We start from the raw sequence: 25159 nt of genomic DNA, 5'->3' as shown, positions 1-25159 counted from the left end.
TTTTCAGAATTGTTTCATGTACTTCTTTCAGAGGTTGATGCTTGTCATTGCAACCCACTTTTACAAAGGTTGAACACACCATAAAGCTAAAATAACTGATCATGAATTCGGACATCGCTGGATTTGGACCCAGCTTTTGAGTTTATTGGGTATTTCTAAATGTTTTTGTTTTATTTTGATTCAAGTTTCATTAGTCAGTCCTGAATGTCTCCCATCGTGTTCGTTGTGAATTTCAGCTTCTTCCCTCTGGACGGAGGTTTCTAATGCCAGGCTGTCTGACAAAGCATTATAAAAACAGTTTGGTTTTTTTCCCCTGCGGCTACGTTTGTGTGTTTGTGTGTTGTTGTTGTTTTTCTGAGGGGATGCCAAATGTTAATTTGCATTTTTTTTTCTGTAAAGCAAATTAGCCTACTGGTATAAATAAAGTAACCTTGAACCTTAACCCTTTGGGGTCCAGGGTATAATTGGCTGTTTTTCACTACTTTAATTCATTTTCTGTGGTTGAACAACCTCCTTTTAATGAAGTTTTATTGACACTGAATCCTCAATGCAAAGTCATTTCCAGACACACTCTCAGGACCAGAATAGAGGGAGCTGCCAATCAGATGAAAAAAACTTTGATGTTGCACCTGAGTAAAGTCAGCCATGTTCCCACCATTACAGATTGTTGGACAGCGCACCAGCAAAGTTTCATAGGGGTCACAGCTCATTGGATAGACGAGGAAACCTTGGAGAAGAGATCTGCTGCCCTTGCTTGCCACACCTTTGATGTCCTAGCTGGTACCCTTGATGACATTCATTGTCAATACAGTATACGGGGGGAAGTGGTAAGAACTACAACAGACAGTGGCTCAAACTTTATAATAGCATTCATTGTGTTTGGTAAACAAAGTCGGCCTGAGAAAGCGGCATCAGAGTCGGATCAAGACTCTTCTGAAGAGACCAAAGTGGACTACCTAGACACATTCACCATCCTGGAGCAAGATGAAGGTCTTGAGTATCAGCTTCCTCCACATCAAAGGTGTGCATGGCACCTATTAAATTTAGTTGCCACAACAGATGATGCAAGAGATGCATGATGCATACAAACGCCTGTCACAAGCAGCCTTCAGAAATGCCAGGCAATCTGGAATAAGTCGGGTCGGTCCTAGATGGCAGCAGAAATTGTGGAAAGTGAATGAATTTACAACTCATCCGGCCAGATCAAACTCAGTGGAACTCAACATACATAGCTCTGGAGAGAATCACACGGATCATACAAGAGAAGGGGGAGGATGCTATCAGGAATGTCTGTGAAAAATTCATAGTGAAAAGTTTTTTGTTTCTAAACTATGACGTCAATGACAAATGGAAAACAGTACCTGAAGCCACCTCAGTTATTTAGTATTATAAACTTTTTTGAATTTTTACAATTCATATCCATACTTGGCTCTACATTCCACATCTAAGCCTGAAGGTAATTTGCTAGAAATTGTTTTGCTTTATCTCATACAGGCCGAGTCCAGTTAAAATTGCTTTCCTGGCTGAGTGCTGCACTGTGATGTAGCCTGTGGTGAAGGCTTTAAACATCCTTCAGTCTGAGACTAATACGCACATGGGGTACCTTCCAGTGATCTTTGAGCTAAAAGCTAAACTCAGCAGACTGGAGACCTCCACCAAGATATGTCTCCCACTCATCAGAGCCATTCAGGATGGTGTCTAGAAGCGCTTTGGTGGGATGATGGAAGACCCTGAACTGATTGCAGCTGCAATCCTCATTGCAGTTCAAGACCACCTGGACTGAGAGGCCTGATGTCATAGAAGCAGGTCAGATTTCATATTTTAATATCATGTGCCGTAATCAGTTGTTTCGTATGAATTTCCTGTCCTTAATAATTAATTAACTAAAGTGCAATAATATGTATCTTTCTACGCAAACTCTAGTTTTTATAATTTAGGCATTATTATAAACTGCTGTTGCCTCATTTATCCAAACTTAATTGTCAAGAATATTCAATATGTGTTATGTATTTGTCATTCAACAGGTCTGATGTATGTGAGACAACACCTTGACCAGATGGCAGAGGCTAGGGTGAAGTAAGTCAAGCAACATTCATCAGAGGAAGAAGACTTCTTCTTTTCAATGAAGTCCAAAAGGCCACAATTTATAGGGGAGCTGGATGGGTACCTTGCCTGTGTCTCAGACAAGATGGATCTGCTCAACTCATTTCCACACATCAAATAACTTTCTCTCAAACTCAACACTGGCCTGCCTCTCTCAGCTGCCTGTGAGCATCTCTTTAGCTGTGCTGGACAACTGTTCACTGCAAAGAGTAACACTCTAGGATGGACACAAAGGAACTGTAATCTAAAGGTAAGGCAGGGCCAATTTTAAAATTGGGATATTTATGGATGTCCCCATGTACACACTTCACCTCCAGTCACTCTGCCTCCAACAAGCCAGGGTTTGATGAATCAGGGTTTGCATACAGCCCAAATCCACCAGAACCTGGCGTGTACCCACTTGGCACTTTACCGGTATGCAGTTAGTCTCTCCTGGACCGGGGGAGGGCATTGGAGGGCTGGCGATGCAGAACACCTTTCCCAACTCTTTTAATGGGCAGTCCAGGAGGAGGAGCCCCAGTCGCCCACACCTCCACACTGGGGAGAGCCCCAGCCGATCCAGGAGCGCTTTCCTGATGTCCGGAAAGGACACCCTCGCCGTCGCGGGCAGACTGAGAGATGCTACCTTGCTACCTGGGCTTCCCCAGACAGCAGCGGGAGCAGGCGGAGAGCCCATTCTTCCGTCAGCAACCGAGAAGCCTCTGGGGTGGACTGGAACACCTCAAGGAAAGCTTAGGGGTCATTCCCACCATTGTGTAGTATTTCACTGATTTCTGCTTTTGGATCTCACAGATTCCAAGTGCTGGGATGATGTAGCATGTCAGGAACGTCGACCTTCTGTCTGTGTGCAGGAAATGTGAAATATCTGTCAAAATACACTGTTTGGTGTGCAGTGGCTTTTTTTTCTTTACTTATTCTTCATTTGGCTTTACAATATTTGTTTCATCTTTTGTCTTTAGCATAAAAGTTTTGCAACAAAATAAAAAGTCTGTTATGAATCATGGCAATCCCAACACTAGTTCTAAACCTTAGCCTAAATTTTCAACCGTGGAAAAACCGCTGTGAAGTTTTCGGTAAAAAGTATTGCTCGTCTTTTCTCTGTAAACTCTGGATGTGAGTGTTGCATTACTAGTGATTTTGGGATGTGTCTGTGTGTCTGTGTGTGTGTACGTATATATATATATATATGTATTAGTGCTGTCAAAATTAATGCGTTAACGCAAATTAATCCACCATCACAGTCAACGGAACAGAAGACTGACATAAAGTATCTTGCACATTGTGCAAGAAGGAATTTTCTTTTCACCGAAGCACTTCCAGCTTAAAATATCACATTGACGCGTAGCATACGTTAGTTGGGGATGCTGCTAGGAGTTTGGCTAACGCGTCACCCAGCTTGCGACAAACCACTCACGGAGCATCGGGGGCTCAGTAATTCTACCTCAGAAATAATGACTGACACAATTGTCAAGTGGATTGAAACAAACTGCAGGCCTATTGATATCACTGAGAACAAGTGCTTTAAATAGCGTTGGTTCCTCATTTCGAGGACTTGAAGTGCCTCTCCAAGAGTGAAAGAGATAAAATGGATGACGGTTTACAGAGATTTTTGTTAACATGAATGTTCAAGATGTTCAATAAATCGTTAAGTGCGCATATTTTCCCTTTTTTCTCAAGTCTGTTTGCTCATGCAAAATGAAATGTGATTAATATAGAATAAAAATGAGTGATTTGTATTCATTCAATTTAAATCATTTTAAATATAAAGGTAAAAAAAAAAATGTAATTCCAACCAGGCTATTGATCACGGAATTGCGATTAATCGCGATTAATTACAGAAAATTGTGCGATTAATTAGTTTTTTTTTAAAAAATCCATTTAATCAATTTTTTTACTACATTTACATGTTGTAGCTACCGACTTGCATGACCATTCTTTATAAACCCTAGAAATAGCTGGGTGGAAAAGTCCAAGCTCATCAGTAGTTTCTGGAATGCTCTGACCAGCCCACCTTACACCAACAACTATCACATGTTCAACGAAACACCCATTTTCTGATGCATTGTTTAAAGATCAGCATGTTGTTTTGATTATGTCTACATGGCTAAATGTACAGAGTTTCTGCCATGTAACTGATTGTTAGGTATTTATGTTAATGCACAGCTGGAGAGGTGTTCAACTCTATTCCTCCTCTTGCCCTCATATTGTTTCCATTGTTGGCATCCACGTAGAACATTTGAGTTGTTAACAACTGAGGTCAGTACTGTAGTTGAATCTAACTCCTGCCTTTCAAAATATTTACTGATTCAATGAAATCACATTGCAGAGGATGGATTTGGCTTACAAAATTCACTTGTTTTCACAATTCAGAAAAACAGAAACGACATTAAGGGTTCAGGACTGTCCGGCCTTCAGTTAGCCATTCTGCGTGTCTCTCTTTGTCTAGCAGCTGGTCCATTTGTACAGCCATATGCTCATGGAGTGTGTGCACCATGTTGGGGTCTGGAGCTGTCCAACTCATCATATTGGAGACCCTTTCTTGAACGTCTGCTACTGTGATGGTTACTGTACCCTGCTCAGAGAGGTTGCTGTGGTCTGCTCTTAGATCCACTAGCTACTGAGCATTGCTGTTATGGCCTGCATTCCATATGCTCTTCCAGCATTGCTCCGTCTCCCGCCTTGGCAGTGCTTCCCCTGCCACTGAGAGTACACATGGATGGTTCTGTGGAGAACAGCTTGTTTCTTCTCCCGCTTATTGCTCAGGTAAACCTCTTCAAGTGGCTGGCCAAGGCTCTGAGTCTTTGCTTGTCAGTTTCTTCACCTTCTTCATCGCACCTTCTGCAGCTGCGATAGTTTCACTCTCTGGTACAACTCACAAATGTGTACTTAAATATAAAAACTGGAGAGAAAATTGCATTACATTTAAAAAAAAAAAAAAAAAACCCTGTATTCCACCATGCCAAAAAAACATTACTATTCATCACTGATAGAGGGAAAACAGGAACAACCCTAGGTTTCTTTTCAGCTTTGGCCAAGATTGAAATTTGACATGTTCATTCCAGAGCTCTCTAATCAGTCACAGTGTTTTATTGGGGTGTCATGACCAAATGCTTAGGGATATGCTATAGCTAAATGACACTGGTTCAATTGTTCAACAACTCAGTCCAACTAATTCATTAGCTGTGAATAATGACACAAACAATAAATCTGTCGTGTGTATAAGGATGTTCTTCACTAAGAGACGAATTAAGAATTTAGATTTAATTTTGCCATTTGTTCAAAAGCATACATAGCTAGGAACATATTGAAGTCAATTCAATTCATGTTTTTACTGCCTATCTTATAGAATAGTTTTAGATGCTTAAACTCATTATTATTGTATAATCAATGAGTCAACATCCTTAGTAACACTTTGGGGGAAGCAACAGCTTTTAAGAACACTATTCAAAACAAAAGCTGATACTTTGTTTCACAACAGTTATCATTTAATCACTAACACATCTTTTTAAAGTGTTGTTGCTGTGAGTATAAATGTTTGTAATAATGTCTAATCATTGTCGAACTCTACCATTTTCTGATAAAACAGCTGGCAAAACAGCAGTAACCCTACTCTACAAAACTCTAGTAATCTCTTGCAATCTTTTAAAGTATTTGCAAAAATTATGCATGTATGATAAAGAGTGAAAAAAAAAAGTTGAAGCTGAAGCCTCACATCAAAAATTCATTTAGTCATTCCTTTAAAGGAAGTGGAAATGAAGCACCACTTGTCAGAGTATTGCAGTCTGTATTGTATTGTGTTGTATTGCAAAATTATACAGCAGCATAGTAAATGAAACATTTATTGTTAACTGTTAACTGTTAATTTCATATATATATATATATATGTATGTATGTATGTATGTATATTTATATATATGTATGTATATATATACTATATGTATGTATACTATATACTATATATAACTCAGATTTCTGTAAAGTTATTTATTTCATATTCTGTATAGTTTTTCATATTTATATCATGTTCATATCCTGTACATAGCTTGTACTCACTACAGCCTGTACATACCTATAGTTATAGAATATTCACAACATACTTCATACCGTGTACATTATAACATACCATAATAGACCCATTTCTGTAATATACTTACATATCTATATTATTGCTAATATATATTGTAATATATATATCACTAAAGCACTTCTGGATGGATGCAAACTGCATTTCGTTGCCCTGTACCTGTGACATGTGCAATGACAATAAAGTTGAATTCTATTCTATTCTATTCTATTCTATATATACATATATGTATATATATATATATACACGTTGAACCCCACTCGTGATAGGGATTGGGGATTGCAATTATTTCCCATGAATGAGGAATTCCCAGTAAGCACAGGTCATAAGCTCGCGTTGATTAAGTCCCTGCCAAAGGGCAGGGATTACATATATATATATATATATATATATATATATATATATATATATGTATATTTATATGTAAAACTGAACTTTCATTTATTAAATATACATACAAGGGTGCACATAAGTGGTCCGCGGGTCAAAATCACTGTCAAAATAAAAGACACACACCACATAAGAAGTAAGCACATTTGCGTACATATAAAAGAGAGAGTGGGATTTTCACTGCATATTCTGCACCACATCTCTATACATTCATCATTTGTTTGAAGCCAGCTCACCTCCTGCAACCAGTTTTCCGAGAATACGTGCTTCTTTTTGCGGTTCGGACTCATTCTGACATTTCTTTGGAGGTGGAGGAACGCCAAAGTAATTGCTTAAAGGAGCTTGTTTCTTCGACATCTCTTTGTGCACCCCTGTATATATATATATATATATATATATATATATATATATATATATATATATTTAAAAACACCCAGCACGCCCGGCGGGCGGTTTATCCTTCAAGCTCGGGTCCTCTACCAGAGGCCTGGGAGCTTGAGGGTCCTCTTGCAGTATCTTAGCTGTTCCCAGGACTGCGCTCTTCTGGACAGAGATCTCCGATGTTGTTCCCGGGATCTGCTGGAGCCACTCGCCTAGCTTGGGAGTCACCGCACCTAGTGCTGCGATTACCACGGGGACCACCGTTACCTTCACCCTCCACATCCTCTCGAGCTCTTCTCTGAGCCCTTGGTATTTCTCCAGCTTCTCGTGTTCCTTCTTCCTGATATTGCTGTCATTCGGAACCGCTACATCGATCACTACGGCCGTCTTCTTCTGTTTGTCTACCACCACTATATCCGGTTGGTTAGCCACCACCATTTTGTCCGTCTGTATCTGGAAGTCCCACAGGATCTTAGCTCGGTCATTCTCCACCACTCTTGGGGGCATCTCCCATTTTGACCTCGGGACTTCCAGGTTATACTCAGCACAGATGTTCCTGTACACTATGCCGGCCACTTGGTTATGGCGTTCCATGTATGCCTTGCCTGCTAGCATCTTGCACCCTGCTGTTATGTGCTGGATTGTCTCTGGGGCATCTTTACACAGTCTGCACCTGGGGTCTTGCCTGGTGTGATAGACCCCAGCCTCTATGGATCTTGTGCCCCGAGCTTGTTCCTGTGCTGCCATGATTAGTGCCTCTGTGCTGTCTTTCAGTCCAGCTTTGTCCAGCCACTGGTAGGATTTCTGGATATCAGCCACCTCCTCTATCTGCCGGTGGTACATACTGTGCAGGGGCCTGTCCTGTCCTGTCCGTCTACCTCCTCTTTCTTGGGTTTCTGCTGCCTGAGGTATTCACTGAGCACTCGGTCAGTTGGGGCCATCTTCCCAATGTATTCTTGGATGTTCGTTGTCTCATCCTGGACCGTGGTGCTTACACTCACCAGTCTCCGGCCCCCTTCCTTCCGCTTAGCGTAAAGCCTCAGGGTGCTGGACTTGGGGTGAAACCCTCCATGCATGGTCAGGAGCTTTCTTGTCTTGATGTCAGTGGCTTCTAGCTCCTCCTTTGGCCAGCCTATTACCCCAGCAGGGTACCTGATCACGGGCAGGGCGTAGGTGTTGATGGCCCGGATCTTGTTCTTACCGTTCAGCTGACTCCTCAGGACTTGCCTGACCCTTTGCAGGTATTTGGTGGTTGCAGCCATTCTAGTGGCCTCTTCATGGTTCCCATTCGCCTGCGGGATCCCCAGGTACTTGTAACTGTCCTCTATGTCTGCAATGTTGCCTTCTGGTAGTTCAATCCCCTCAGTTCTGACTACCTTCCCTCTCTTTGTTACCATCCGACTACACTTCTCCAGGCCGAACGACATTCCAATGTCATTGCTGTATAGCCTGGTAGTGTGGATCAGTGAATCGATGTCTCGTTCACTCTTGGCATACAGCTTGATGTCATCCATGTACAGGAGGTGGCTGACAACTGCTCCGTTCCGTAGTCGGTATCCGTAGCCAGTCTTGTTAATGATCTCACTGGGGGTTCAGGCCTATGCAGAACAGCAGTGGGGACAGAGCATCTCCTTGGTAGATCCCGCACTTGATGGTGACTTGTGCTATGGGCTTGGAGTTGGCCTCTAGTGTTGTACGCCACATCCCCATTGAGTTCCTGATGAAGGCTCTTAGGGTCCTGTTGATCTTGTACAATTCTAGGCATTCCAGTATCCGGCTGTGGGGCATTGAGTCATAGGCCTTCTTGTAATCAATCCAGGCAGTGCACAGGTTGGTCAGTCTGGTCTTGCAGTCTCGACTGACTGTTCTGTCTACCAGTAGCTGGTGTTTTGCGCCTCTGGTATTCTTGCCAATCCCTTTCTGTGCCCCGCTCATGTATTGACCCATGTGCCTGTTCATCTTAGCCGATATGATGCCTGACAGGAGCTTCCATGTAGTACTGAGGCAGGTAATTGGTCGGTAGTTGGATGGGACCGGTCCTTCTTGGGGTCCTTGGGGATCAGGACCGTCCGACCTTCGGTTAGCCATTCCGGTGTCTCTCGTTAACTAGCAGCTGGTTCATTTGTGCTGCCAGACGCCGTGGAGTGCAGTCAGCTTCTTCAGCCAGTAGGCGTGAACCATGTCGGGGCCTGGTGCTGTCCAACTCTTCATACTGGAGACCCTTTCTTGGATATCTGCCACTGTGATGGTTACTGGACCCTGTTCAGGGAGGTCGCTATGGTCTGCCCTGAGATCCACTAGCCACTGAGCATTGCCGTTATGGGTTGCGTCCTTCTCTGGAAAACTGCCAAGCAATGACTCACAGCCTTGGCCAGCCGCTTGAAGAGCTACACTAGAGAGATCAAAGGCAGGAGGATAAACCAGCTGTTCTCCACAGAACCAGCCAAGGTGTACTCTCAGTGGCAGGGGAACAATATGAAATCAGCACCACCAAGGCGGGAGACGGAGCAATACAGGAAGAGCATATGGAAGAAGGACGTAACCCATAACGGCAATACTCAGTGGCTAGTGGATCTGAGGGCAGACCACAGCAAGCCCCCTGAAAACTGCTGTTCACAAACGCTGTCCATCTAATCTGACTGAGCTGGAGCTGTTTTGCAAAGAAGAATGGGCAAGAATTTCAGTCTCTAGATGTGCAAAGCTGGTAGAGACATACCCTAAAAGACTGGCAGCTGTAATTGCAGCAAAAGGTGGTTCTACAAAGTATTGACTCAGGGGCTGAATAATTACACACACCCCACTTTGCAGTTATTAATTTGTAAAAAAAATTTGCAGTCATGTATGATTTTGGTTCCACTTCTCACGTGTACACCACTTTGTATTGGTCTTTCACGTGGAATTTCAATAAAATTGATTCATGTTTGTGGCTGTAATGTGACAAAATGTAGAAAAGTTCAAGGGGGCCGAATACTTTTGCAAGCCACTGTAACTGCAGGGTGTAAGATGCTAGCAGGCACACATGGAACGCCATAACCAAGTGGCCGGCATAGTATACAGAAACATCTGTGCTGAGTACGGCCCAGAAGTCCCAAGGTCAAAATGGGAGACGCCCCCTAGGGTGGTGGTGGGACTTCCAGATACAGACGGACAAAATGGTGATGACTAACCCACTGGACATAGTGGTGGGAGACAAACAGAAGAAGACGGCTGTAGTGATCGATGTAGCGGTTCCGAATGACAGCAACATCAGGAAGAAGTAACACGAGAAGCTCGAGAAATACCAAGGGCTCAGAGAAGAGCTCGAGAAAATGTGGAGGGTGAAGGTAACGGTGGTCCCCGTGGTAATCGCAGCACTAGGTGCGGTGACTCCCAAACTAGGCGAGTGGCTCTAGCAGATCCCGGGAACAACATCGGACATCTCTGTCCAAAAGAACGGAGTCCTAGGAACAGCTAAGATACTGTGCAGGACCCTCAAGCTCCCAGGCCTCTGGTAGAGGACCCGAGCTTGAAGGATAAACCGCCCGCAGGGGCGAGATGGGAATTTATTTTTTTTATGTATCACCCAATCAACCTTCTGTGTATATATAGAAGGTGTCTCCCTTTCTCCTTTGTCAGATTGCCTGTGGTTCCAGATTTTTGAGTGGTTACTGTTTGTCAAGTTTTTTTGGATTCTATAGCAGTGTCTCCATTTTGGATTTTCATGGACAATTAATTTATAATTTATACATGAGTTTAGACTCCCTTCAACACCCCTAAAAATAACTATAGTAATAGTTGTAATAATAATTATGGATTTTTGTATTATTTTCTGAGATAATCTTTTAATATAATATTTACCAACTCATTTACTGCAGACAAGATTGAAAACTGTCCAGTGTTCTTGATATCTTAATCCCAAAAGGTTGATTCTGTTCTTCTTGACGAAATTTCATTTGGCTGAACAAGTACAGTGGAGTGCACAATACCATCAGCTACATGTGAGCTCGTCAGTGTATTTATTGATGTGATGGACATTATTTCTGAAAGGAGAATTTCACTGATGCTGCAGATGGATTTCATTTATCAGCTTAATTCTAAAGGAAACAATAAAGTTAAGCAAACCTTTACATGTGACGGCTTTAAAATGTTGTGTTTTGTTCAGGTCCAGGTAAAAATTTAATGTTGAATACAGACATTTAACAAGTTGAAAAAACAAGTCATTGCAGGAACATTTTGTTGTCAAAATACTTTTATCACAGTTCAGTATTTCACACTTTAGTTCTGCATTTCTCTGCATTTTTCACACTAACCATGCAGTTATCCGATCTCACAGTAAATGAAGAATGACAAATGTGTTAAACGGAGGGACTATTTCTCCAATGACTTCTCCTTTCTCAGAAAGGCTTCTTTTAGATCTTTCTCTACAGTTCAGCTACCTCATACATCAGTCCACCTTCAGTCCAGAGTGTGTGGTTCCCGTGGAGTCTGTCACTGGTATGCTCTTTGTGTGAATACATTCGATGTGTTTTTGAAAATGAAAAGCTTTTCTGATAATTTTACACATGACCACCAATGTCCCATCCCCATACTATTTATTATATGGAAAATAACAGTTTTTGTGAGTTTTTGCAATAAATAAAGAATTATTCAACTGTTTAAACTGGCATTTAAAGGGTTAGAATAATTTAATGTTTGATTATTTTGAAAAGGGCTATAAGTGATTCAGCGATTTTTAAAAAGGGAGAAAACATATTGCAATATGAGGTTTTCATGGCAGAATTTGTGCGTATACATTCTTGTACACAAAGGTGTTGAAAGGATGCACAATGCATCAGCAGAGTATGGATGACATGTAAGAGCAAAAGACACTATATTTTAAAATTTGACTAAAAAGAAGATTTCTTGCAATAATCCACACCAAGAGACAGCCAAAATGATCCCCCCCCCCAAAAAAAAGTTGAAAAAAAGGACAAAAATGCTCCAGGAGGGCACGATGATTAAAGAGACTTGTGGGATTCAGCTTTGGATTAGAATCTTCCTCAAAGATATTTGGCATGCAGACTGGAGAGCTCACCTTCTGATTAGCTGATGACCTGCTCTGCCACCTGAGCTACAGCCACCCGGCCAGCTGTCTGTTTTTTTTTTTTGGGGGGGGGGGTTGCACTGTGTTTTGCAGAGACATGATAATTCCTTCAAAGCGAGTTAAAATGTATCCTAACAATAAACCTTGGGCGACTAAATCTGTGACATCCAGCATAAAGAAAAGGAACCGTGTCTTTAAACATGGTACACCTTCTGACCTCCACATAGCCAGTAAGGAGCTGAAAATGTAAATTTAAAGTCTGACGGAAATATAAAGCAGACTTGGAGAGCAAAATGGCTGCAAATAAGCTGGTTTCAGCCGAGTCCAGTATTAGAGTCCAGTATTAGAGCAGCAAGCCTTTGGGACCCGAAGAATAGCAGCTGTGTCACTCTGCATTGCTTCCATTAAGACTGTGAGTTAACTGATGCTCTTAACTGTTTTTGCAATTGTTATAACACTTGAAATGTTAGTAATGATATTAAGTAGCTAGAGTGTAGTCTCCAGCATAGATCTCATTTTAACATCAGCAGGGGAATGTGGAAAAGGCCTTCCACTCCATACAAGTAAATAAGTCTGAAGAACCTGATAACATACATTTATGGTCATTTACTCAAACCTTGCACTCAACAACAGGAAATTCAGTTCAATTAAATTCATGTTAAGTTCATGTAGCACTAAATCACAACAGTTGCCTCAAGATATTGTAAGGCAATGACACTACAATAAAATAACTTATACACACAAAATCATTTCTCTTAAACTTCTGTTAAAGCTCAGATTGTGACATATGTTGAATGCTGTAAATATCTGGGAACAGTTGTTGGTTCAAAGCTTTATTCTGATGTAATTTGAAGCTGTGTGCAAAAAGGGGCACCAGCAACATTCATGTTTGTTTCTCATTCCCACAGTGATTAAACCATGATGATTTTCTTTTGTCATGCTTTTGTTGAATCTGTTTTTCTTTTTCTTTAGTGTTTTGTTTTGGATATCTGTAACAAACAGAAACTTAGTCAAATTGTTAAGTGGTCTATTTGGCTAACTGGTGGCTCACCAGCTGAACCAAGCACTGCTGCAAACGAGTCAGTTACAGAAGTGGCAGGTCGATGTTTCTTCTTTTTTTCTTTTTTTAGTAAGTCTTTGTTTTTCAGTATTTTGTACTATGGGCAATAGTTGTCTGTTGTGGCTGTATTGAGAGTGTGCAAGTAAGGATGGATGAAGCACAACTGCAGAAGAAATCTACCTACAATAAATAAAGGAACCTGAACGTCACGTTTACCCTATGGGGTTTCATTATTCTCACATATGTGTTGTTATTTTACTTTATGTAAATGACTTGCCCAATGCATGCAAAAATGTGGACACGATTATGTATGCTGATGATATGGTAATTTTTACACAACCCAAAACTGCTGATGATGCAGCCCATCGGCTTTTATTGGCTTTACAGGGTTTACAAAAATGACTGAATGACTCTTGCCTGTGCCTTAATGTTAAAAAGACCCTATCAGTGTTTTTTAGTTAACCTAAAACAACTATGGCTGCAGTAAAAGTTTGCTTGGGTGCACAAAAACGAATTAATGTTGAGGAATTTAAGTATTTGGGAGTGCTAGACTCAAAATTATCCTTTAAAAAACATGTTAAAAAACCAGTGAAGTGTAAATGTTGATATACAGAACTTTAGACATAGCGATTACATTCCTGCACTCTATGATACTGGCTCATATTGAGTACTGTGTTACAAGTTGGTCCTATATGAGCTTTGCTGCTATTGGGCCAATCGAAGTATGCTGCAAACAAGCATTGAAAAATATTAGATAAGAAACCTTTTTCATATCACCATTGTCAACTTTTAGGTAAATACAAGTTTCTAAATTTTACTAATTTCAAATTATTTAAATCTGCCTGTCTAATATACAAAGTTATACATGGTCTGGTGCCTCCACCAGTGAGTGACTTAATTAAGTAAAAGTCTAGCAGCATTGCCGGGTCTCGACTGACTTGAGCCACTGTTAGAGGTGATTGTGAATTGGCATTTAGACGCACCACCTTTTCACAGAATGCTCTGTCATATCAGGGAGTGAGCTGCTGGAATAGTCTTCCACTGTCAGTGAGGAAAAGCAGAAGTCTTCCTATCTTTAAGAGTCACTTAAAAGGGTGGCTGAGGGACACACAAACATGTGATCATGTTTAATTAATCATGCTTTATATTGGACGTGAAAAAGAGTTAGTGTATTACAAAAAGGGAAACAACTATTATTGCAATGGGTCAGTGCAATATCAGGACAGTCAGGACATGTGTAATACTGGGGTTTGTGCAATACAATTAATGCGTTTCTGTTGTTTTTCTCTATATTGTCCTCTGTTGTCCACTCTTCTTGTCATTGTTTGTTCTAGTATAATGTAATCACTGTTTTTCTCCTTGTCACATGATCTGTAAATAGTGTCTCTGTATGTTTTTACTAACTTGTGTGTAACACCAACCTGCCAGAGGGTCTGCAGATGGAAATTAGCCCAAGGCTATAATCTGGCATATTTACATTTGTTAAAATGTTCATTAATATGTATTGCCTCTCTTTCTAAATAAAATAAATGAAATAATAATAGTGTGTGTGAGGTGGTATATTTGTCTTGGCTGTGCAGACCACTTCAGTTCAGTTTTGGCTGTTTATTCTTGTCACTGGATGCACATGCAGAAGTAAAATGATGAAATTGCAGCACTTTTAGTTGTCAAAAAGAGGAAGGAAGCAGCAGGTTAAACTGAAAAGTTTGTGTCTCAAACGCAATGAGATCACAAAGCAGAAATTCTGCACTCCGATCACGTTTCAGGCATTTACAGTAACTGTGCACACTAACTACAGCGGACAGCACCATCAGCTACACATCAGATCAATATGATGGACATCATTTCCTGTATATAACATTTATCAGCTGATGTGTTTGAACTTGTCTGCAGCCACAGCAGAGAGGAGGACACCAACCATGAGACTGAAAGGAGCACAAGCTGCATTCATTTGTCTTCTCACTTTGTCAGGTAATTTATATTTACATTTTCATATTTTACAGATAACTGACTCTTGATCAGCTATAAGAAAATACACAGAAATATGGAACATTTGTAGTTTAGTACTTTCTAAACATTTTAAACTCCAGCTCTGTTTATGCAAGACTTGAAGAGAAGATAGTTTCTGTTAAACTTTCCTCTGCCTCCATTTTGTCACATTAGCAAGAAAACACACAGACACAAGACAAAGAAACAAACTGAGTTAAACAGTGAAGCTACACTAAAATCACACAAAGGTCCAAGTATCATTTTAATGATGTTGATATACAATAAACCACCTGAACAAGAGTCTGTAAAATATTTTAAAAATATTTTGAACAGTACAATGTCTCGACCTCTCTTATAGCAGGCTTGTATCCTCAGTTACACAATGAGTACTTTAATTGTATTGAGTTTACAAGTGTGAATGCCGTCACGTTGAGACCGCTTGGTCTTATTCTTATTTTCACCCGACCCAGCTGTAACCTGGTTGCAGTTAGTTTCAGCATCAGATTGTTTTTCAAGAGCACTTTTCCTGTTTGACAATTCTTCCTGCAACTGCATCATAAATAACTGCTCACATGCAGACAAAGGTTGAGCAATGTTTTAAGAAACTTTCCCATCAGCTGGAAATTTGCACACATCAGTGTTTTGCTTTTCTCATTTATTTCTGTCACATCTCTTTTCTCACAAAGACTTCTCTTGTTTTTTTCCCCGTCTTCAGTTCAGCCTCCTCGTGGTTCACAGGTTAAATTCCTTAACTGCACCTTCAGAGTGTGTGTCCTCCTGCCTCAGCTCACATACAGATTAACTGTAGAGAGCGTGGACACACCTTTAAAAGCAGCAGAATTCATTGTTTTGTTTCTGATGTGCTCTGTGTTACAGCAGTACAGGGTCAGGATGGTTGGTCAGTGACTTACACCTCTACTCAGATTTGTGCCTTAAAAGGATCAACAGTGGACATACGCTGCACCTACACGTACCCATCCAGAGTAAATGGGAACGTGACTGTAGTTGAAAAAGCTGTATGGTTTACTAAAATGAAGGGTGATGAACATGTGGATGTGAGGACAGAGGCAGAGTTTGCAGGTCGTGTTCAGTATCACTGTGATGACAAAGACTGCACTCTGAGAATCACAGACCTGAGAGAGAGCGACTCAGCTGAGTACAAGTTCAGATTTGTGACAAACCAACCAGGAGGGAAATATGCTGGATCACCTGGAGTCACTCTGTCTGTCACAGGTCAGATTCTTATATAAAAATTTGTAACATAATTTCGAAATGAAAAGGTTTGCTTGAACTTTGAGACACTACAAGCTATGAATGTTGTGTGTATTTTATATTTTGCTGTGTTTAATTTTTAGTTCTCCAGGCAGAAGTGATAAAAACTTGGCCAACCTTGTATCCTACATGGAAGAAGGTGACGTGTCAGAGCAGTTGTCGTCTACCTGATCCTCATTCATATGTCTGGTACCAGAACGAAGTGAATATTGACAGAAAGGAGTCTTCTTTTGAAAAATACTTTGGTTATACAGACAGCATTTCCTGTGCTGTAAAAGGATACGAGAAGCTTCCCTCTCCTTCAGTGTGTGAGTTTACTTCAGTCTTACACTGACATAAAGCTGCTGCTGCAGTCTTTTTATTAATGATCATTAATTTCTGTTTCTAACACAAAAGATGTTGCTGCACCTTCATGTTTATTTTAAACATTGCACTGCAGATTCAAAGATGGCGCCAGTGTGTACGGCAGGCCGTCCTCGTCTCTGTTGTCGATCTCTCAAGGATATCAATTTCCTTGATATTTGTTTATTATTTGTTATCTTTCTGGCACTATGCCCCCCAGATGGTTATGCATTAATCACCTATGACCGGGATACTCTGTTAAATCTTCGTTTCCCTCCCTATGCTGGGTTGGATCAAGGTTGGAATTTGGGAGACGCTACCTTTCCACGTATCATCTCTTCCACTGGTTCATACGGGTCCCCCTCTGCTCCCCGCCTAAGAAGCGCTATAGGAAGCGGGCAAACGGAGTGGGTTTCGTGTTCGCTAAAGGCTTACCTTAAAGTATCAGCTGCTGCTAATTCCCTCACCACCGCAGGGATTATACGACTTCCATCCGCCGGGATCCAACACCCTTCAGGCTGCTCAACCATCGCTGGATCTGTCCGGTCGGTAAACAAGCCTGTCCGGTCTCTCCGGTAATCTCTTTGCCTGTTCGTGTTTGGATTGGGTCCACTAGTGATGGTGTACGGCACAGGCATCTAAGCCAGCTAAGACGTACTTCCAGCAGAGATAAGATGCCGATCTCTCGGATGGCTTTATTAAACGTAAGATCGCTGGTGAATAAAACCTTCATCTTAAATGACCTCTTCCTCACCTCTCGACTTGATGCTCTGTTATTGACTGAAACTTGGATTCGTCCTGGTGAGTCCTCTTCCTTTGCAGAGCTACTACCACCGGACTGTGTATTCTTCAGTTCACCGAGGCCCTCGGGAAGAGGTGGAGGCGTGGCCTCCGCGTTTTTAAAAACAAACTTAAAGTTCGGCAGCTGCCTCTCCTACCTACTCTAGTTTCGAGGTCCAACTATTGGAGCTTGCCGGACCTCCGGCGACTTTATGTGCTGTGATTTATCGACCACCTAAATACAATAGGTCTTTTATTTGTGAATTTGCTGACTTCTTAGGTTCTTTTTTATTGAGTTATGATCAAGCTCTTATCACTGGTGATTTTAACATACATATTTGTTGTGCTGATGACCCCCTAGCCAAGGACTTTCTTGCCCTAATTGACTCTTTTAATCTTACACAGTGGGTCAGGGAACCAACTCATCTTAAAGGCCATACTTTGGATTTGGTCCTCTCATATGCACTGGATATTTCTACTATGGACATTGATAATGCTGGTATTTCTGACCATTTTTTGGTCATGTTTGATGTTGAGCTACGTGCAATTGACTTAAATTCTAAAGGCTGTCATCGCCCTGTACGTATCATTAATTCGGAGACTGTGGCTAACTTCATTACGACCTTCTTAAACTTTGCCCTTTCTGATCCAGACTTCACTGACTTAAACTGTTACACACCTCCATTGGTTGATGATTTTGCCAATGCTATGCTATCCACCAGTTGTGCCATCTTAGATATTGTGGCCCCTAAAAAGATGAAGCGTCCCAGAACTTCTCATCAACCATGGCTAAATGACACTATACGAGCTTTACGTCGTGTCTGCCGTCAATCCGAAAGGAGGTGGAAAAAAGATAGGCTTCAAATATCCTATGACATTCTTTGTAGGAGCCGCTTTCTCTACCAGAACTCCGTAAAGGCAGCTAAAGCAGCTTTCCTATCAGACATTATTGAGACTAATAGCCACAACCCCTGAATGTTATTCAAAATTTTTAATTCAGTGATAAATCCCTGTCCGGACTCTTTGAGTTCGGCCTCTCAGGCTCTCTGTGAACAATTTCTTAATCATTTTAGTGGGAAAGTTTTATTACTGAAGGCTTCACACTCTCACTCTCTTGTGCTGAATCCCGTTCCGGTTTTAGGATGCATGTCCACCTTTTCTCATTTTGAGCTGCTATCACTCCCCACTCTTAAGGGAATAATTGAAAAACTGAGAAACTCGAATTCTGTGCATGATATCCTTCCATCCCGAATTATCAAAGAAGGTTTTGAGGAAATTGGGCCTTGCATTTTATTCTTAATGAATTTATCATTGTTTGTGGGCTGTGTCCCGACTGCTTTTAAACATGCGGTAGTGCACCGTTCTTAAAAAAAGTAATTTTGATCAGAAAGACCCTGCCAATTATAGGCCAATCTCAAGCTTCCGTTTTATCAAAATTTTAGAGAAAGCCGTCTTTCTCCAAATACAGGCTTATTTAGTTGCAAATAATATCACAGACAAATACCAGTCTGGTTTTAAGCCTCACCATAGCACTGAAACGGCCCTGTTAAGAGTCTATAATGATCTTCTTATATTCGCTGACTCTGGTCGCCCTGCCGTTTTAGTTTTACTGGATCTGTCTTCAGCCTTTGACATGGTTGATCATAATATACTCTTGATGAGGCTAGAGCATGTTGTAGGCATCAAGGGTTCTGCCCTTAATTGGTTCAATTCTTACCTCACTGACAGATCCTACTCTGTTGTGATAGGAGGATACTCTTCCTCTGTTGCCCCTCTCTGCTGTGGTGTGCCCCAGGGGTCTGTCTTGGGCCCTTTATTATTCTCTTTGTATATGCTACCCTTGGGCTCCATATTTGAAAAATACAATATTTCCTATCACTTTTACGCTGATGACATTCAAATCTACTGTCAACTGACTGATGATTTGTCAGCATCACTGAACTCTCTGTATGATTGCCTGAGTGAGGTTAAAGATTGGCTGTCAGAAAATTCTCTTGTTTTAAATGAGAAAAAACTGAAGTTATGGTGTTCGACAGCCATATTCCTCGAGACCAGCTTGTTGCCCTGCTGGGGCCCCTAGCTAACTCTCTCTCTGACTCTATGCGTAACCTGGGTGTTTATTTGGATAGCTCCTTTAAGCTCGATAAGCAAGTATCATCTGTAGTTAAATCTGGTTTTTTTCAACTGCGCCAGATTTCTAAAGCTAAGCATTATATACCACATAGGGACCTGGAAAAACTTATCCACGCTTTTGTGACCTCCAGGTTAGATTATTGTAATTCCCTCTGTCGTCTCCCAGCCTTCTCTCTTCGAAGGCTGCAACTCGTTCAGAATGCTGCGGCTCGCCTTCTTACTGGAACTAGGAAGTTTGACCCCATTACCCCAGCTCTTGTCGATCTACACTGGTTACCAATCAAATATCGTATTGAGTTTAAAATCTTGTTACTCACGTTTAAAATCCTGAATAACACTGCACCCAGCTACCTCACTGATCTCCTTAATTTGCACACCCCTTGTCGTGCATTAAGATCATCAGATCAATTACTTCTGGCCCAACCTAAGCTTAGACTGAAGACCAGAGGCGATCGTGCCTTTGCTTCAGCTGCACCCAAACTTTGGAACAGCCTCCCTGCTTCTATTCGAGCCTTGGATTCTGTCCAATCCTTTAAATCAAGATTAAAAGCATATCTATTTGACTTGGCTTTCCTGAGCAGTTAACACCCTTTTAATCTTTTAAATTTTAATCTGTTAAATCTTTTATTAGATTTTATTAAATTTATTATTATTTTTTATTAATTTTACTGCTGTTTTTGTCTCAGCAGATTTTGTATTTACCTAAATCACCTGGTCTGTTAGTGCCTCTATCCTGTCTGTGCTAGTGCCTGATTTGTACCCTGTTATTGATTTATGTTGACTCTACATGTTACTGTGAAGCACTTTGGTGTGCCTTCGGGTTTTTAAATGTGCTATATAAATAAAATTGTATTGTATTGTATTGTATTAAATCTCAGTAAAGCCAATATATCAACAGTAAGTCCCAACTGCCTCCTGCTCTGTGGTTCTGCAGTCAAATCTTCCTCTAACAAATCTGTTTCATATATTTCAGGTGTTGATGATCAAACCTGTAACAGAGTGTCTTACACCAGCAGAAGCATCTGTGCCCTCAAAGGTTCATCAGTGGACATTTCTTGCATCTACAGTCATACACATCCTGCTGTGTCCAAATTCTGGTTCAGTCCTGAACGTAGTCATCAGCAGCAGCATCGCTCACACCCCGAGGACCTCAGAAAAGACTCCCACTATGCAGGTCGTGTTGAGGTCATTGAAACAGAGAGAGGACGCTCCACTCTGAGAATCAGAGACCTGACAGAGGGATTCAGCCGAGTATCACTTTAAATTCAAAACACAAAGCTTTGAATGGAAGAGCAGTTTACCTGGAACAACTCTGACTGTAACAGGTACTGATGAACACACAATGTTAGCAGGTTTAATTAAGTGGAAACAAAAGTGATTGTTTTGTGAGCTCAGATATCAAATGTAGAGTTACATATCCACACATAAAGTCTCTCTCTACATGATGTCACTGCTGTGCTGTCATATTCAGCTCTGCAGGTGAAGGTGAGCAGAATAATATCAGTCCATCAGACTCAGACTGAGGCAGAGCTGAAGTGTGAAAGCAGCTGCAGTCCAGCTGGTCGTCTTTCTTACGTCTGGTTCAAGAACGGACAGAAAAACACGACACAGCAAACGTCTGCTTATACAGACTACTTTAATCCTGGAGACAACATCTCCTGTGCTTTCTCTGGATACGAGGATTACCGCTCTCCATCAGTGTGTGAGTCTATTTCACTGTGTCACCAACAATATATCATAGCTCCAAACCAGCTACAGTTTATCATGCTGTAATGTTACATGAGTTTAAGCGCCAACTTTAACAAAGAAATCTTTTATCTGCAGATCCTTCAAAGCTTCCCTCTGTGTCAGTGAGTCCCTCTGGTGAGATAGTGGAGGGCAGTTCAGTCACTCTGACGTGTCGTACAGATGCTGATCCAGCAGCTAATAACACTTTGTACAAAGGCAACCAAACCTTGCCTCTAACATCAGAAGGTATTTATCATTTCACCTCCATCAGCTCTGAGGACAGAGGAATGTACGACTGCAAGACTGAGGATCAGCTCTCTGTGTCTTTATTCATAGATGTCCAGTGTAAGTAAACAGATCAGTGATCAGTTTGGATAACAGTTTCCTGTAATGTTTTCTTGGTGGAAATTTTCTCACACTGAATGTAAAAAATTTCAGAGTAATTTTTCTCGGTTTCCTCCAGATGCTCCAAAGCTTTCCTCTGTGTCAGTCAGTCCCTCTGGTGAGTTAGTGGAGGGCAGTTCAGTGACTCTGACCTGTAGCAGTGATGCTAACCCAGCAGCTAATTACACCTGGTACAAGGAGAATGATAACTCAGCAAAAGCATCTGGACAGAACTTCATCATCACTGACTTCAGACCTGAACACAGTGGGAGTTATTACTGTGAAGCCCAGAACACAAGAGGACGTCGCAGCTCCACTTCCCATCCTCTCACTGTTGTGACAGGTAAGTTACTGATGCAACTGATGTTGAAACTGATATTATTATTGTTTGGTTTTCACCTCACAATAAAAACTACTGTGAGCGAACTGTTGTGATTTTTCATAAATAAAATTAAACTGAAAAAATAAAAAAACATCCTGGAATCCTCGATTATCCAGTTTTGGTTTTAGTTCACAGCATTAAGTCCTGATATTTTAACATTTTTAGAGAAAATTGTATTGTTTAATGATCAATCATTGATTAACTTATTAAGTTCAACGTTTTTGTTTCACTTATTTCCAGGCTTATGGACATTTCCTGTCATGCTCTCAGTCTCTGTTACTGCTCTGGTCATCATACTCTTCTTTCTCCTGCTCTGGATTAGGTGGGATGTTTTAATAACTAATTTGGATTTTAAAGGTGTTTTTTGTTCAAGTCAATCTTAAGAAAATAGTCAGAAATACAGTTTTTTGTCAAAAATATTCAAATTTATTGTTTTAGCCTCATAATCTAGTTTTTTTCCGCATTGTGTGATTTCATGGCATCTTTAACAAAAATGTGTAATATAATCCTTCAGCATTGAAAAATGCAAAATGTAATCACAATTTTGATAAACAATTTAATTTTGCTGTTTGCTAATTGGTGATTATTATGTAACGTTACAGAATTTGGCAACCTTTTGGGAATAAACAAAACATTGAAATGACTTCATCTGACAGATATTAATTCTGTAGATGTACAGGTTCACACTGAGAGCACAGTAAAGACCAAAAACTAAGAGATCATTTTATTAGTCCACTCGAGACACTTAAAGTTCTCTGAGACTTTGTTGGCAGTGTTATTGACAAGTTTAAAAATCATGGTACATAATGAGAAACTGATCAGTTAGTACAGATTATAAGAACATCGCTACACAAACAAGCAAGCAATAAGTGCACTTGCTGCAAAAACATATCAGCAAAGGGTTTGTTTAGCATTAAAACATATGACTAACCATCTCAGTCCAAATTTTTAATGTAATTAAAAAAAAAAAAAAATGAGCATGGAAATTGCAGAATGATTGTGAGCCAAAACCTTTTATACTGGCAAGAATTTTAAAAGAGAGCTGCATACAGATATGGCCTCATATCTAATGTTTATTTCCTTTGAATGTTTATCCAGACTTTTCTGGACTTTTCTGATATATTTACATTACAACTAATGCTCATAACAATACTTTACTGCAGATTCGGTGGGCTGAAGACTGCTTCTGTTAGTGACAATTTATCTTGTTCATACTGTCTGAACTTCTGCCATTGGACATTTGTATGGTTAAAACATGAATCCATCCTGTTTGTTGAAATGTGTATTTTATTGTCTTATCAGAAGGGCATTGAAACACCAATCAGAGGCTGCAGAGAGGCCAGACAACGGAGCACAGGTGAGTGATGAGAGTTCAGATATTCCAGTCAAAACATCCTAAAACATAATGTTCAGACTTCAGAGTCACCAATTAGCTCAACCCATCACACAGACTGATTACATCCATTGTATCAATGTTCACCCATATTATTCATCTCCTACTTCCACATTCAGGCTTTTCTGCATTAACTTATGAGCAAAGTCAAGACACCTTGAGGTAGTAACAGATATTTAACTGTAAGAGGGGAGGAGGGAAGAAAGTTTTATGATTTTAACGGTTTTAGTTTATTAGTTCCATTTTCAAAAAGTCAAAAAGCCCCAAAAAATAATACTCTCATCCATGTGTTTGACAGACGGATGAAATTCAATATGCTGCTGTACAATTTGCTACAACCCAGCCAGATTTTGCTAACTCCAACTTCAGCTCAGCCCAGTTTGACAGATACCAGGAAGAGAGTGTTACATACTCCACCATGAATGTCAGAAGTGCTAGAAGGTGAGCAGCTCCTCACACAGGATAACTGCACCTTACATTTAATGTTTTAATACTTCGTGTACAATAGTAGTATCATTTTATTGTTTACTCTACAGATCAAAACACCAAGCTGCTGTGGAGGATGCCTCTGCACAGTACAGCACCGTTAACAAACCTCCCAGAGTGTGAACACAGCTGCTGTGTGTTTCATCAGGCTCCTCTGTTTCTGGGGGTAATAAGTGACTTGCCATGAATATAAATCATCACCACAAACCTCCAAAATGACCATAAAGTACAACCAGCATCTCTTAAATCTAATGTGAACAAACTTCTCATTTCATGTTTGTATATTTTTCTTGCTTTGTCTTCACAGCTCATTAAATACCGAGTACTTTGCTGTATGTATGATCAATTTTGAAACATCTCTTTATATTTCCAATGTTAACTTTTGTTGCTTTATCTCACCAGTAGTCAGTAGGAACACGGATTTTATTTCCCAGACTAACTGTGTGACAATTCAGCTTAACTGTTGTTTAAATATCTTGTTTAAAGTTCAAAGAGAGAGATTAGTGATCTCTGGTGCCACCTTGTGACCAAAATGCTTTGTGCTCAACAAAAAAGTAAAGTTGTGGCTGTGTCTTAGTTTTTCCAGATGGTAAAGAAATGGTAATTTATTTAATTAGTACTTCATTGAACAACCTGTCCTGCATTTATAAAACAGAGTTTCTGTTTACAGTAATGTTAACAGAAAATTGCTTTTTTTGTTGACCCATTGTAAAAGCTTAATTGTTTTATAGTTCATATTGAAGAAAAGTGAGGATTTTTTTCTGTAATTTAACTTTCTATATATTATTTAATAATTAGTTTGGTGTGGTATGAATAATAATGGAAGTGGTATTTATCAAAAGAGAGAAAAAAACAAATAAAAAAAGAGGACGTCATGATGTGCATGAATAGTTGTTGATTCAGATGCAGTTCATATGGAAGCCAGAGGGGGGAGGTGTTATGCAAATAATAAAAGCTATGGCAGAAACCTGAGAACACGGGGTCATGTCTGCTCCATAAAGCCATATTGTAACGTATTGTGGCTTGCACTTCTGGCCCATGTGTAATAAACCAAATGCTGGGGTCGTTGATTTTACACTTTAGGGTAACACTCAAGCAAATGACCAAAGACTCTCAGATTCGCTGCTTTCAACAGGTTTTACTGGCAGCAAGGTCTGAACTTCTTTGCCTCCTGAGTTACACAATCAGTG

At 40.5% G+C, this 25159-nt stretch overlaps 1 protein-coding gene across 3 annotated transcripts in view; it reads left to right on the top strand.

The window, feature by feature from the left end:
* The window catches only part of LOC116319915 (B-cell receptor CD22-like), a 30109-nt gene extending 5234 nt beyond the window's left edge, over positions 1 to 24875 (top strand). For all 3 annotated transcript variants that reach the window (XM_039598782.1, XM_039598768.1, XM_039598775.1), the window contains 4 exons: positions 22331 to 22412; positions 23393 to 23447; positions 23782 to 23924; positions 24020 to 24875. In XM_039598782.1, the coding sequence (XP_039454716.1) occupies positions 22331 to 22412; positions 23393 to 23447; positions 23782 to 23924; positions 24020 to 24092 (353 nt within the window). In that variant the 3' untranslated portion in view covers positions 24093 to 24875. The remainder of the gene's footprint in view (positions 1 to 22330; positions 22413 to 23392; positions 23448 to 23781; positions 23925 to 24019) is intronic.
* Positions 24876 to 25159: the final 284 nt, after the last annotated feature.

This window comes from Oreochromis aureus, linkage group 3 (genome assembly GCF_013358895.1).
Source record: "Oreochromis aureus strain Israel breed Guangdong linkage group 3, ZZ_aureus, whole genome shotgun sequence".
Lineage (NCBI taxonomy): Eukaryota > Metazoa > Chordata > Actinopteri > Cichliformes > Cichlidae > Oreochromis > Oreochromis aureus.
Note: the sequence above shows the minus strand (reverse complement) of the source record. Positions and strands in the feature narration are given on the sequence as shown.